General features: G+C 34.4%; 1 protein-coding gene across 2 annotated transcripts in view; it reads left to right on the top strand.

Moving 5' to 3' along the window:
* Window positions 1-10,931, top strand: part of SLC36A4 (solute carrier family 36 member 4) — a 54,558-nt gene extending 43,627 nt beyond the window's left edge. For both annotated transcript variants that reach the window (XM_034933540.4, XM_055094758.2), the window contains 2 exons: window positions 840-1,009; window positions 6,264-10,931. In XM_034933540.4, the coding sequence (XP_034789431.1) occupies window positions 840-1,009; window positions 6,264-6,571 (478 nt within the window). In that variant the 3' untranslated portion in view covers window positions 6,572-10,931. The remainder of the gene's footprint in view (window positions 1-839; window positions 1,010-6,263) is intronic.
* The last annotated feature ends 5,187 nt before the right edge of the window (window positions 10,932-16,118 follow it).

Here is a 16,118-nt window from a genome sequence, read left to right as displayed (position 1 = left end):
AATGTTTCTTCCTCTAGGTCCTACAATTCTGTTTTCTCTTCATGTCATTAACGTTTAAAAAGTCTTCTTTTTCTGGGCTTAAGAAAGTTACTGAAGTCTTTATCAAGACATGCATGCGAAGTTTTGACAGGAGGTTATCCATAATGTAGAAATCTAAAGATATTTATAAAACTGAAAATTGCTGTGCTGTTTTGAAGCACTGTATATCAAAGAGATAAGTTAATTTGCCCAAAAGAATAACAACAACCTTACCCAGCAACTGTATGTCTCTTATTTAATGTAATTTTAAACATAGATTGTATGTGTAATTTAGAGAACTTTGCAAGTTGAAACCGTTTAGATGCCTGCTTTTAGACTTAAGATGGATGACATTTCTGCAACTAATGACATACTCCAAAGATTTTCACCCAAGAACTATACTTAAGTTTAATGTGAGTTTTTCTTCTATGTAAAGATCAATGAGGGTATGACTCAGGATTTAAGACATATAGTAGGCTCAGTTTTTAAAAAGAAAGTTGAGAAAACTTTAGCTCTTTGGGGGGCTGAGTCTAACCTTCAGAATATTGGCTTATCCCAAAGTGAAATCTTTTTACCACTATACCCTAAACCCTGGCATGCATGTTCAAGCTTTCCAGTCTTGTCAAAATGAATTGTTCTTGTATCATCTAGAAATTTAGTTAGAGATCAATTTGCGTTTTTTATAAACAAGCATTTTTAGTTAGTAAGGTTCTGGCCTAATTTGGTATTCTGGATTTCTTATTTATCTTAATATTAAAAATAAAGGAGGAAAACTAAATTCACATTAAAAATGACTAAATTTTGAAAATTTTTTTCAACAGGTTATATCAATCAGTGAAAATTCTGTATTCCTTTGGCATTTTTGTGACATATTCAATTCAGTTCTATGTTCCAGCAGAGATCATTATCCCTGGGATCACATCCAAATTTCATACTAAATGGAAGCAAATCTGTGAATTTGGGATAAGATCCTTCTTGGTTAGTATTACTTGTAAGTATCATTATATATTTATATCATAATAATTTTTTATTGTTCAATTTCTTAAAATGAAAGCTATATAAGATGTAATTTCCTAAAATGAAAGCTACATAAGATGTATTTTTCAATATTTTTAAAACAATTTTATTCACCCAGCTGGGTTACTTTTCAGGTTAAAATTCAATTTTTCTACTACTACATAAGAAAAACACAAACCAGATCCTATCACACTTAAAATAACTAATGAAGTTATTTTGAAAATTACATTACTGGTGATTAAAATAATGTGTACATGGGACCCCTTCCATTTTTGATACACATTTTATTTTGGTTCTAGTTTTTCTCAGGTTTTTCATTCCTGTTTTTGTATATTTTAACAGTTTACTTCTCCGTAACTACCTACAGGAAAGTGTTTAATTTTACTTGTATTGGTCTTTCATAATTTTAGTGTCTTATTTTCTTATTCGAAGAAGTGTATATAATCTCTTATTAAGACTCTTCATCATAAAATGCCTTCTCAAGGTAGCATTCATAATAGACTCATGGAAAGGGAGCTTGAGTTCGGTATAGTGGAAAGAATGTAAGTTTTGGAGTCAGACAGATCTGGGGATTGAAAGTCAAGCCTATCACTTACTCGCTGGTGTCTTTAGGCAAGTTACATGCCATTGTTGAGCCCCTCTTTCCTCAACTGTGAAATGAAGATAAAACTTCCTTATGGCATTTTGATGGGGTTAGAAATAATATTAACAAAGTATTAATAGCTGGAAGTTATGATCATTATTGTAACCATTACTGTAACTACAAATATACAGATGATTACATCACCAAACTAAACTGGGATTGCCTAAAATGATACCAGGGACCAGATTACTAGTGTTCTGGGGAACAAGCAGCTTTGGAAATTCCTTGTGTAAGATATTAATAAACATCTTGCGCTATTTAGAATGGTAGAGCTAGAAATTCGGGGCAACTCAATAAATTGATTTGAGCAGCCTGCCATGGAGCCCATGCCTAGATTTAAAGAATTGAGTGTATTATATTTTGTTTGAAATGGGAAATGCAAAGCTGAAAAAGTAGATAAAATGTATTTTTCAAAGTAATTACTTAAATGAATTATATCACTAATAAGAGAGATCATATTAACAAATGAAGTCAATAAGCCCATACTCTGATGACAAATGAAAAAACATTCAGTAGGAAAAAGATATTTTAAGACATTTTGAAATATTTTTATACATTTATTTTATTGACATTTTGGTAATGACTAGATAAAAAGACTAATTTCAGTAAAAGTGTTTTTATCAATAGATGTAAGACAATTCTATTCTGAAAGTATATCGTCTTTTAAAGTTGGTAATGGAAATTCAGGTAAAGGAGTTTGAGGGCAATGGGAAAAGGGCTCTAGGATTTTTTTATGACTTCACCTATTTCTGTATATTGGCTGGCATTGTTGTACTGAAGTTATGAATCAGCTGAGGCACAGACCACGCCACATCTGCTTCCATGAGTTTGTTTCCAGAAGCCAGGGGCTTAGTTCATAGCACAGAGAACTGCAGCCTTTTCTTGGCTGCTGCTTTCTTTTAGTTAAAAGTCATTAAAGCTTCTCATCCATATATGGGATATGCCTTGGAGAAAGGGAACAAAAACTGTAATATTTCCTTCTGCTATATTGGGACACATCACTGGACACTGAACCTGAACTTCATTTGTGTCTTTGGCACATATCCTTCCAAATTAAAGTAAAAGCCAACTGATATTCATGGCAAAACTGCTTTTTAATTCTGTTTTCCAAAGCACTTGAAAAGATTTGGGGGCATGCACTTTACTGATAAATGTGTGTAGACAGTTGATGGGACTTTGTCATGTTTGTAGAGTAGGCTGTGCAGCAGCACTAGCAATGAGAGTGGAGGCTCAGCCTGATTTGCATTGAAAATTGAATGTCTTTCAATGTTCCATAATCCTTTCCAAGTACTGAATCCATGTTTGTTGTATTAGTCCTTAAAGAAGTGGACTTATCAGCTTGGATTATGTTGGTTGTGTCCAAGTATCCATTTAGCATTTGAATCATGATCTCAAAATATCTTCTTAGTGAAATTCAAAAACTTTAGAAATGATTCAGACTCCTCCTGCGTGTTCCCTTTAGGTGCTTACCTGGTATATAGGCATCTCACAAGTGAGGGAGGAGGGACGGTAGAAACCAGCCAAAGGTCACCATGGACATAAATACCTTTTAAGAGTAAACCTGTACTATGAACCATTACATTTTTAAATGTATTATAATAAACACTGAGACCAGTGTTTCAATTCTGTGTATGAATTGAATCAACAAAATATACTAAGTACTATTTACTTCTGTTACTCTCTAATTTGTTGATCCTTCTACTGTTTGTAATTTTTAAAAAGTCCTTGTTTTTATAATCTATAGTAGACTATGACTTTATAAGTATCAAAACCTATAAATCTTTAGTAGTTTGTAGAGAAAACCCACTAAAATCCTTCATTTAAGTTAGTTGCCTCTGCAGACTAGAAAAGTACCATTCTGTTTCCTGATATCCTGTCTTAGAGTCGGTATGTGGAGAGCACCATTAACTATTTGTATAATTAAAATTAATGTGCTAAGTTATTTTCCACATTTTTGTTTTTGGTGCTGTAATATCAAGTGCTTTGTTTTGTGTTCTGATGTATCTGCATTTACCCTTCAGATGCAAATAATGGACCTAAATAGGCTTTTATTTTAATATCAGAGGGAACTTTATGCTCTAAGGATACATTCTTTTTCTTGCTATATATAGTTTTGGTAAATACTGAATAAGTGTGATTAGTACTTAATAGATCTATTCATAATAGCTGTCTGTAAATGACAGTATTTGTAATGAATAAAACTATCCTTATTTTAAACTCTGCTTTGAGTTTTTATTAATATATGTTGGATTTGGCTAAAAGTATGTATACTTGTCTTCTTTGTCTACTAATAACATTACCAATAGCATATTTCAAGCCATTTTTACAAGCAAATATCTTTTGGTAATGTTTAAAATCTGACTTTAAACAGATTTTAGATGAGAATTATACTTCATGATTTAAAAGTGTTTGCTAGATGGAAATTTTGTCTATAAATTCTAAAATGCTATAGTATTCCCCCACATAGTTTTCCAACAATATTTCACTTGATTTACTAGTGACAGCTTGGATTATATATAAACGAAAAATGGATTCCAAATTGAAAGCCTCTTCAGGTGGCAAGATTCTGGTGATATTTGTCTGGCCTCACTTTTATACTACTACTTACTATAAGTAGGTGAAACAAACATGTCTCCACAAATGATTATGTTCAATGAATTTTGAGAGGTCCTAACTATGTTTGAGAGTTATGCTCTATAGCTCCCTAGAGAGCAAAGTTAAAAGGCTATATATGTAACAAGCATCTATTAGAAGAATAATCTACTTTATAAAGTATTTCTACTTTCGAGGTCTTTAGAGCTAGTTATTTCTACTTCTTTAGAGTCAATTATTTCATTTATAAAGGGTTATGCCACTTCAGCCCTATAGATGTAAAGCTACGTTTATAATTTCAAAACGGTTTTTAGGGCTTTAGCTTTCATAATAATTTGAATACAGAATGCTAAATAATAACTTCTGGTTATATGAGGAACATGGTGGGAACTTAGTTCCAAATTGATCCCACAACCTCCTGGAAAATATTGAAAGCCACAGAAAGAATAGAAAAAGGAAAAAATAAAACGTCATAAATTGAAAATTAAGAAGTAGAGAAACCATTGTACTGCAAACTGAAAACTAAATTACTAACAGGAATATATGTGTCTCCAACACATGCCATAATTGGAGTCCCCAAAGAGGAAATGTGGTGATATAATCGTCATCGATGGCAGTGGTGATGTACTTGTCACAGCCTGTATATGAGCAAACACAGGTGTTATTTCTGGTGGCAACTCCAAACCCTCAACAAATCATTTAACAAAACCGTTAAGGACAAATAAAGAAGGAATATGAGTCTTGGTTTTTGCAAATCTTCTGTTGATGCATTTTGATAAGATCAAGAAAGCGGCAGACCAGAACTTGCACAAAACTCATCAACAGTTTGGAAATCTGCTGACAATAGTGGAGTACTATTTTTTTTTAAACTTTTCATTTTGAAGTAATTTAGACAGAAAGGGTGTAAAAGAAAGTAGTTACCATAAACCTCTACTCAGCTTCCTCTGATGTTCACAGCTTCCATAATCACAGTACAGTTATTAAAACCAAGAAATTAGCATGGATACAATGCTATTAACTACTTTATAGACCTTATGATAATCTTGCCAGTTTTCCCACTAAGATCCTTTTCTGGTCCAGGACATAAGCCATGGTCCCACTTGAATTTAGCTGTCATACTCATTTGTGTCTTCCAATCTTGACTGTCCTTGACTTTCTTTGTCTTTCTTGACCTTCACACTTTCGAAATGTCAGTAATTGTGTAGAATTTCTTTCAATTTGAATTTTTCTGATGCTTTCTCATGATTAGGTTGAAGTTAAGCATTTTTAACAAGAATCCCACAGAAGTGATGCTGTGCACTTCTCTGTGTATCACATCATAGTATCAGTGTCTTATTGGTGATGTTAATTTTGTTTACTTGGCTAAGGTGGTCTGTTGACATATTTCTCCACTGTAAAGCTACTAGTTCTCCTTTTATAATTAATAAGTATCTTGAAGGAAGATATTTTGAAACTCTGATCTCATCCAGTTTTTGCCCACTAATTTCAGCATTCATCAGTGACTCTTCCTATCCCGTGATTATTGTGGTATTTGCTTAATGCTTTCCTGTTTCCATTGTTCCTTCTATTTTGATTAATTGGAATTCTACTTTAAGGAATAGCTATCTCTTCTCTCTCATTTATTTATGTCCCACCACTCTATGTCTTGTGCGTTATTGAGCTGTATGGGCAGACAAAGTAATGCAAATGCTCTGGAAATAAACTATCAAAACTTCTTTGCCCAGAATTTTAAAGCAAAAAATTAAAAGTTGTTTACGTAAGAAACTGTTGACAAGTGTAAGTCTAGGAAATGTCACTCACTATTTTGGTCTTTCTGTCTCTCTCTAGCTTAGAACAAAATATGGCAGATTTTTTTCACAAGCAATAGTTTAGTAGTTCAACTTTCATTAATTATTTTTAGTAATTACTTTCAGTATTGAAAATACCTACTTTTAATATTCATGTAAGTAACAAACATTTAAATAAGAAAAATAAATGTATTTTCATTTTCTAGGTGCCGGAGCAATTCTTATTCCTCGTTTAGACATTGTGATTTCCTTCGTTGGAGCTGTGAGCAGCAGCACATTGGCCCTAATCCTGCCACCTTTGGTTGAAATTCTTACATTTTCTAAGGAACATTATAATATATGGATGGTCCTGAAAAATATTTCTATAGCATTCACTGGAGTTGTTGGCTTCTTATTAGGTACATATATAACTGTTGAAGAAATTATTTATCCTACTCCCAAAGTTGTAGCTGGCACTCCACAGAGTCCTTTTCTAAATTTGAATTCAACATGCTTAACATCTGGTTTGAAATAGTAAAAGCAGAATCATGAGTCTTCTATTTTTGTCCCATTTCTGAAAATTATCAAGGTAACTAGTAAAATACATTGCTATATACATAAAAATGGTAACAAACTCTGTTTTCTTTGGCACAATATTAATATTTTGGAAGTAATCATAACTCTTTACCAGTAGTGGTAAACCTATGAAAAATCCTTGCTTTTAAGTATTAGCAATAGTTGCAAAAAATTAAGTTCTGAAAATTGAAAAAATTAAAATGTAAAAAAATTAAAGAATAAAAATACTTCTATTATTCTTTTATCTCAGTAAGAAATACCTTAACCAAGATATCTCTCTTTTATGCTACTCTTTTGCCACTCACTTGAGAAAGGAATAGGATTTCAACAATAAGAGAATAAAATAAGAACATGTATAACAAAAAACTCTCTCCAGATCATCCCTGTGAATGCCAAAGTAAACTTTATGTACAATGTAAAAAAAAAAAAATCTCAGTTATGTTTTTATTAGCCAAATTCTAATGATTGGCTCCTGGAAGTATAGAAAACTCCCATTAACATAATATAAGCATCAGAAAATCGCAAACACTAGAATTAATTTTACACTCTAATGGTAGTTGATCTTCATAGTCAAGAGGCACTGTTCAAGATCATGACGTAGTGTTTCAATGAAATTTGAAAAGGGACTTTAAAACTGATCCAGTGCAACTCCCTTGTTTTTCGTCAGAGGAAAAGGAGGCCTAGAAAGGTTAAGTAACTTGGTCGAGACCACTCAGCCTTGAGATCAAGAAAACCTAATCTTCTGACTCCCAGGCCAGGATGTTTTATTTCTCACATCATGTCCAAGAAAAAGAATAAATTATGTTCAGCTTAATTTTAGTGTTGAATCTATATGATTATATTTTAATACTTTGAAAATGAATGTGTGATTTTTAATAGTATATGTGACCTGAGCAGAAAATCAGGGAACTCCAAGAAGCCTACACTGTGGCCATATAAACCTCAGCAAGAGAAAGAAGCTATGTTCTTTTAAAACAGAATAGAGACGGCTTGCTGGTGAAACTCCTGGCTAGTAAGTTGTGTGTCTAGCTATGCTATTTGTGGCTTGAGCTTTTTTTATTATTACCTTCCTTTCCTGAGTTTTGTAGGCACCACCTTCCTGAATGGCAGAAAATAGACACCTCAGAAAACAGAGGATTTGTGGACTCTTTCCAGCCCTGTGGCTTTTCTTATCACAGCCTTTTATTTATTATGAGCAGAATAAAAGAATCAGCTAGGTATGGTGGTCTGTGCTTATAATCCCAGCTACTCTGGAGGATAAGTTGGGAGGATCACTTGAGAGGCCAGGAGCTTGAGACCAGCCTGGGCAGCATAGTGAGACCTCGACTCTATAAAACATAAAAATTTAAAAAAAAAATTAGCCTGATGTGGCGTGTACCTGTAGTCCCAGCTACTCAGGAGGCTGAAGCAGGAGGATCCCTCAAGCACAAAAGTTTCAGGCTGTGGTAAGCTATGACTGTGCCACTGCACTCCAGCCTGAGTTACAGAGGGAGATCCCAACTCTTAAAAACTAAAACAACAAACAATATATACAAGAATCATAAACCATAAAGGGATTCATGCTTAGAAAAAATCCATAAACTCCCTTCTAAATATTGAGACACTCCAGGCTTCTTTCAGACAAATAACTTCTAATTATTCCATATTTTTCAAGTTATTAACCAAGATAAACAATCTCTCAGTTAGTGGGGAAAATGAAAATTATTAAGAATAGAATTGTCTTCTGACTTTAAAAACAATTTATACTTTAAAACATGAACTGTTTACTCAGGCTGGTGATACTCTAGTTTGTTAGTATACCATACTTGAAGATATCATCAAGATCACTATAGTTGTATATATTCTCTATTTTTATATGTAAATGTTAACTTAGTTCAAGTATTTTTTGCTTATATCGTTAACTGATCATCAAATACAATCCTAAAGATATATCAGAAGCTTTATTTTGGTACAAAGTCATAAGAATCAAAACTTTTTTAACCATTCACATTAGGTATCAACAGTAATTGTTTGAGATACTTTTATATCAATTCTGTTACACTGAGCCTTTAGTCATACTAAGAGAATGCAGAAGAAGTTATAGGAAAACGAATCTTCACTGAAACTATTATATAGTCTTGAATTAGATGTTTAAAAAACTTTATAGCTTGATATAAAATGAGTTGAAAATTATTATTTAATAGGAAGCAGCATTAGATTTTTGTCACCTGTTTTCAGATAATATTTCTAGTCTATGTATGTTATTTAATTTTTACACTTTGGCCCATTGTTATTTTCCTTATGGAATTCATCAAATGCAATGAAATTTGAATAAAATTGATCATAGCAATAAATAATTTTAAAATTCAGCACAAACTCATCTTGAGCATATTATCAACCAGGCTTCCTTTAGCAATAAGAATGGTGAATCAACATCCAGTACTAAATTCAATAAATGATGAATACTTTACAAGAAAAAGTTGAATTGCAGAAAAGAAGAGGGGCTAAAAAGGAAGAAAGTTTTAATTCTCAACAAGAAACACTATTTAGATGGAAAGCTTAAATGTATTCTTATTAAGGGTATTTGGTGATGCATTTTATTTGCAAAAATAACCAGTGGGTAATTTTTTCTCTGAAAATTTAGCTTTAATAAGTCGTAAAATTTCCTAAAGATTTTGGAGACGGTATTTCGATTATACCAGCTCTTGCTTTTATTTTGGGAGCCTGGAGAAATGAGAGTGATTGCACCTGTCAAATTTTGTATCTCATCACTTTTGGATCATCACACTGTGACTAAAATGACTTCAGCATTTTGTCGGCCACCACAGTGAAGAACTATTCCCTGAAAGTTAATCAGTTGCCTGAGAGACTTTTCTGCTACTGAGGGGGAAGAAAGGAAAGCTTTATTTACCTCTAATGAGCTCCATTCCAAGTCAGTTAATCACTGTTCCCTTACACCCAAGAGTTTCATCAGTATCGGAGTCAACTTGTCAAAACACTGGTTCTCAGATGTTTTTTTCAGAGGGACTTCTTTTCCCCACATGGCCAGATTTCTTTACAATTAAGAAAATAAGAGCTACAGCGTATTCTTGGTTAAAAACCAGTTTAGATGATGTTACCAAATGAAAACAAGTCTGTATTAGCAAATGCCACATTATATTTAGTTGTATTCTCACTAAATTCTCCTTTATTAAAATGATTTCTGCATCTTGCCTGGAAAATGCACTTACATATTTACAAGGGTTGTATGTCAATGTGCATGTTTTGAATTTCCTAACAGTGTCTAATCTTAGTAGTTTCATAGTAGTTACGTAAAATCTCTTTAACTGCAAAATACTATAAAATATTACGTGAAATATTAAAGTATTAGTGCCATTTCTAGCTGTGGCAAGGCACAAGTCTTACTATAGCTTACTTACGTCTTCTCATAGATTTCAGTACAGCATCTGAGTAGTGGATCTGTTTACTGACAGTATACACAAATTAGGTCTTGACCTCACTTCTTCATTTAAAAGGAGAAGATTTGAAATAGAGCTAGTGTAAATAATAAATAAAATTATTTAAATAGCATCAGTGGCTCAATACCATCTGTTGAGGAATAAAATGATTTGGTTAACATATAGAACATCAATAATATACAATAATGACTTTTTAAAAAATGAGTCTGATCTTTTTGGCTCACCTAGCTTCCCTTAATAAGAAAATTTGAGAAACTTGGATCTGAAAAGTATAGTAATATACTTCCTAACATTAAATTCCTGGCTGTAATAGTTAATACTTTGGCAGCATTATGGTTAGTCCTGTTTATGCCATTGGCACTTACTAGGCTAAACTTTCTGAAACTGATTGGTTTTGACCTATGAGATAAGGAAACATGCTTAAGAAATGGCTAGAAATGCTATTTATTGCCCTATGATAAGTGAAATAGCAAATCACTCTTGATTCTTAAAATTTCATATTAAAATTAGCTAGTTCCTACATGCATGCATGCACAAGTATATGCAGACACACACACAAATCAGTAATCTATGTGAACTAGATACTAATACTAAATTACTATTTAAATTGGGTCCAGAAAGATGCTGTTTTGAAAAGAACACTCTAAAAATATTTCATTAGCGTTTTCTTGATAACAAATAGGAAAATATATGTTTACACCCTGAACAAATTCAGCTGTGGGTGGATTTTTGTTTTTCAAAATGATTTTGTTAGTTTGAATGAAACCTAAATATAGCACGCAAGTCAATTCTTTTAACATTTTTCTTTATAACAGAATATGAAAAACGCTGTCTTAAAGTGTTGTAACTTTTCTGAATTTTCAATAAAATATTTTGCTTGCAGTTGCCTTTTAGATACATTTTTCTAAGGTTAAATGACATTGATAAGTGTCATAAGCTAAAAATGGCACTAGTATAATATTCTCATAATAACATTTTAAGCAGTCTTTATGGTTAATTCTCTGTTATGCTGGAAGTTGATATTGTATACTTCTAAGTTTTAAGAGCAGAAGTTGATTAAAAATGAAAGGACACACTCTAAACTGTGACCTGAACTTCCTGCAGCATGAATGCAGGATGAGCCATCTGCAGATGCTGCATTCATGATTTACTGCTTTTGTAAGGTCAAGAATATATATCAATCATTTTGTTTGCATTACAAAATTAATGCTTTAGGAAAGCATTATGCCAATCCTGTAATAAAAGATCATAAAGATATTTATACCTTCACATCAGTAATCCTGCTCTTGTGAACTTAGCATAAAGACATATCATAGTTCACAGAAGAGAGATGCTATGCCTAAAGGTGTGTTACAGCATTATGTTTTCATGTGAAAAATTGGAAACAACCTACATGTTCAGCAAGAGGGGCATCATAAATTACGATAACCTAGAATACAATGAAGATTATATTACAACAAATGTATACTGAAGACTGATAAGTTGGGAAATTAAAAAATACGTAAATTTTAATTGCAGGTCTGCAAAATATGCTTCTGGGCCAAGACAAGGAGATTTGTGGAAAATGGAACCATAGTGTCGGGATAAACAAATGGGTTTTACTGTTTTTAAATGACTAGTGAAAGGAGGAATGTGAGAGAAATGGTTTTGGGGACAGGAAGTTTATAAAGCCTTAGTAGTGGTATGTGCTTCTGGCAAGCAACAGAAAGAACACAAAGGCAAAACACATACACACACACACACACACACACACACACACACACACACACCCCAAATTAGATAGGGATAGGACTAGGTGCATGTGAATTGCAGTGAAAAGCCCTGTGGGGTACTTGATGGAGGAAAATAAAGATGGTTGGTACTACTTTAATTGGTAGAACAAGGTACTACTCTGTTATTTAAATACCAATGCACAACATTTCCCAAAGAAACCTTTCTTTATGAATTCTGGAAGAAAACTTTCTTTGGGAAAGGTTGTGCATTGTTTTATTTTAAGTTCCAGGGTACGTGTGCAGGATATGCAGGTTTGTTACATAGGTAAACGTGCCATGGTGATTTGCTGCACCTATCAACCCATCACCTAGGTATTAAGCCCAGCATGCATTAGCTATTTTTCCTAATGCTCTCCCTCCTCCCACCCCACCCCCAAACAGGCCCCAGTGTGTGTTGTTCCCCTCCCTGTGTCCATATGTTCTCATTGTTCAGCTCCCACTTATAAGTGAGAACATGCGGTGTTTGGTTTTGTGTCCCCTTTATTAGTTTGCTGAGGATAATGGCTTCCAGTTCCATCCATGTCCCTACAAAGGACATGATCTTTTTCCTTTTTATGGCTGCATAGTATTCCATGGTGGTATTCCTTTTTATGGCTTCACAGTATTCCGTTATGTATATGTACCACGTTTTCTTTACTATCATTGATGGGCAGTTGTGTTGATTCCATGTCTTTGCTATTGTGAAGTGTGCAGCACTGAACATACTCATGCATGTATCTCTATAATAGAATGATTTATATTCGTTTGGGTATTTACCCAGTAATGGGATTGCTGGGTCAAATAGTATTTCTGGTTCTAGATCTTTGAGGAATTGCACGCTGTCTTCCACAATAGTTGAATTAATTTACATTCCCACCGACAGTGTAAAAGCATTCCTACTTCTCTGCAACCTCACCAGTATCGTTTATTTCTTGACTTTTTAATAATTGCCATTCTGACTGGCATAAGGTGGTATCTCATTGTGGTTTTGATTTGCATTTTTCTAATCAGTGATGATGAGCTCTTTTCCATGTTTGAATGAATGTCTTCTTTTGAGAAGTGTCTGTTCATATCCTTTGCCCACTTTTTAATGCGGTTGTTTTTTTCCTATAAGTTTGTTTAAGTTCTTTGTAGATTTTGGATATTAGTCCTTTGTCAGATGGATAGATTGCAAAAATTTTCTCCTGCTCTGTAGGTTGCCTGTTCACTCTGATGCTAGTTTCTTTTGCTGTGCATAAGCTCTTTAGTTTAATTAGATCCCATTTGTCATTTTTTGCTTTTGCTGCAATTGCTCTTGGCAATTTCGTCATGAAATCTTTGCCTGTGCCTATGTCCTGACTGGTATTGCCTAGATTTCCTTCTAGGGTTTTTATAGTTTTGGGTGTTAACATTTAAGTCTTTAATCCATCTTGAGTTAATTTTTGTATATGGTGTAAGGAAGGGGTTCACTTTCAGTTTTCTGCATATGGCTAGCCAGTTCTCCAAGTAACATTTATTGAATAGGGAGTCCTTTCCCCACTGCTTGTTTTTGTCAGGTTTGTCAAAGATCAGATGGTTGTAGACGTGTGGTGTTGTTTCTGTGTTCTCTATTCTGTTCCATTGGTTTATGTGTCTGTTGTGCATTGGTTTTTAAAGAACAGTATGGTTTCAAGTTTCCTTGTAAAGGTAGATTTGTTTGATGGCTTAAAATGTGAGGGAATTGGGTCTTTTGGTCGTCAGTTTTCTGGTGCCATGAATCATGAGACTAGCAGGTATTGATGATAGAAACTGAAGCTAATATGTCAGCCTTGCCGAGGAGTTATGAAATAGTTTTGTTATTCTCCATGCTGGATCTCTGTGCAAAAGGACAGGGACTGGCCACCAAATGCCCAACTTGCACTTAAGGGATAGGAAGGGTGTGCTGGGTGTGGATTGAGGGAGAGCAGGTCTAGAGTCGAATAAGAAAGTAAAGTAGACCAAAAAGAAAAAAAGAGGTGGGTGGGCAGTGCAGAAGTGAGCACTTCAGATCATGGACCTGTAGTGTCTTCTTATCTTTGTAGTTCCCACACCCAGCAGTACCCCACAAGAGCACAGAATAAGTGCTTGAAAATCTGATCTTGTCGCTTTCTTAAATCTATTGTCTTCTCCAGTCTTGGCTGTACAAAGATTTAGCTCTTTAATGTGATACCATAGCTGGCCTCACTCCCTGTCTCACCCCAAAAGTTACAGCAACACCAAACTGCTGCCAGCACCACAAGCACACTACACACTCTGTTTCATCTGCATGACTCCAGAACCTTCTCATACTAAAATGATTTCCTTCTCGCTCCTCCATTTTTTTCCTGGTCAATTCTTAGTTAAGATTCAGTTTAGGAGGCTCTTCTACTAGGAAGCCTTCACATACAACCTTACCTGTACCTGGAGTGAGTTATATATTCCTTCATTTTTTTCATTTCTTCTCTGCCCTTCCCTAGACACTATGAGCTCTATGAGTAAGGTAGTTTGATCAATTATGTTCAATTCTGAAAATACAGTGCCTAGAAGAATGTCAGGCACATAGCAGACACTCAAAAAATTTTGTTGAATGAATGAATGAATTGACAGAAAAACCCATATTAGAGCTCTGATACTTAAAAATCGCCAGGTGCAGGGGCAAAGCCATGCTTTCTGTGCTGTCTGTCCTCTGCCCCTATGTCTTTTTGTTGAATGAATGTGACCGACCTTTTCCACTTTGTATGCTAGTTCAGCAGGCTACAATACTGTAAAGCAAAGACATCCACATCTGAGTGTCTTACGGAAAATCATATGAATCAGACAAATCTTAAAAACATATTCACAAGTAATGTACGTGAAGTCTGTAAGAAGGAAAAGATTAAAAACCCTCACAGCCCTTTCTGTTTTTATATTTTACATGAGCAGATTAAATTTTGGAAATAAATCAGTTATACTTTCTACTCATTCTTTGTAAAATTAGATGTAACCTGGACTGCAAGTGATCCTTTTCTGTCTTAAGAAGACAAAAGCATAACACCCAGAGCTATGTTTCTAAACTTTTGATGCCTAAAGGTTCCCTGCTTGTAAAAGAATCATCTATTCAGTAGTTTTTTGTGGATCTTCTCACGAAAGAGGGCATTCTCTGGCTGTTCTGAGAGCCTACCTATTGTCTGAGTGCATTCTGGTATATATCATAAACAGAACCCAACTCAATGCAAAGCAAGAATGAGAATCTCTATGTGTTGGGAAATGTGGCCTGACCAAGGTGGCCATTGTATAGAAATAGCTCAAAAAGTAACAAACAAGAATCGCAATATCTGGAAATGGGAATTATGTAACTGAAAATGCATTTGCTCCAGCGCATTGCCTTTCATGAGACATTGCTCAAGTATGTTGTTTGCACATACAGCAGAGTGTGCTCTCTTGGGGGGTGGGGGGGGGGAAGAAAGAAAAAAAGAAAACCTCAACCAGCATTACTACTTTTCAGTATAAAACAGATACATTTTGCCACTGGAAGAAGACAAGGCATCAATATTACACTTTGCACAACAAAAACAGATCTGGATCACCCTTTTTAGGATACACTTGGAAAACTAGCCACCCAGTGTTAATGGCTGGTATTATACTGAAACAAACTGCTGGAAATCACACATAATCAATGATGCTCATCAAATGCATACTGGCAGAGATTCTGCTTTTTAGCCACTGTTGTATAGATATAAACTGCCTAATGACTTCTGGTTATTATGATACAGAAAACCCAAACCATAGGAGAAGATATTTTCTAAAATTAAAATTGCTTTGGAGGCACTACATAGATGGGAAAAGATGTGTTGTACTCAATTCTGACAGAGGCCCAGATTATTGCAAGGTTAGGAGAGTAGCCCCTAAATGCAAATCCACACACTAATTGGTTTTCAGAGGTTAACTAGCAGTCTACCATAGTACCTCCTGACTGAAATATGATGTTCAAGGAAATAGTGAAAGTAATAATTTGGATCATCTTGCAGCTCTTGAGTGTACACCTTTCAACACATTCTGCCAGAAGATGGGCAGTGACTACAGATACATTTTTTCCTCTCTGAAAAAAAATGTTGGTTGCCAGAGGGAAACATCCTAGGACCTGAAAAATCATAGATGGGAAAATATTTCCATGACACTGATAATGCCAGTAAGGACCGTTTTTATCACTTCAAATGTGGTGTATCTCAGCAATAGCCTTAATTATCTTGACAAGCCAGAACTTATCACTTCGGGGATAAACTTTTGCCAATTTCCAATGAAGAGGATAAAGGGTCAGGATTAAAACAAAACAAAACAAGCTGTGGAACAAATGCCTCAGTCA

The sequence above is a fragment of the Pan paniscus genome, chromosome 9 (assembly GCF_029289425.2).
Source record: "Pan paniscus chromosome 9, NHGRI_mPanPan1-v2.0_pri, whole genome shotgun sequence".
Taxonomy (NCBI): domain Eukaryota; kingdom Metazoa; phylum Chordata; class Mammalia; order Primates; family Hominidae; genus Pan; species Pan paniscus.
This window is presented reverse-complemented; position numbering and strand designations above follow the sequence as displayed.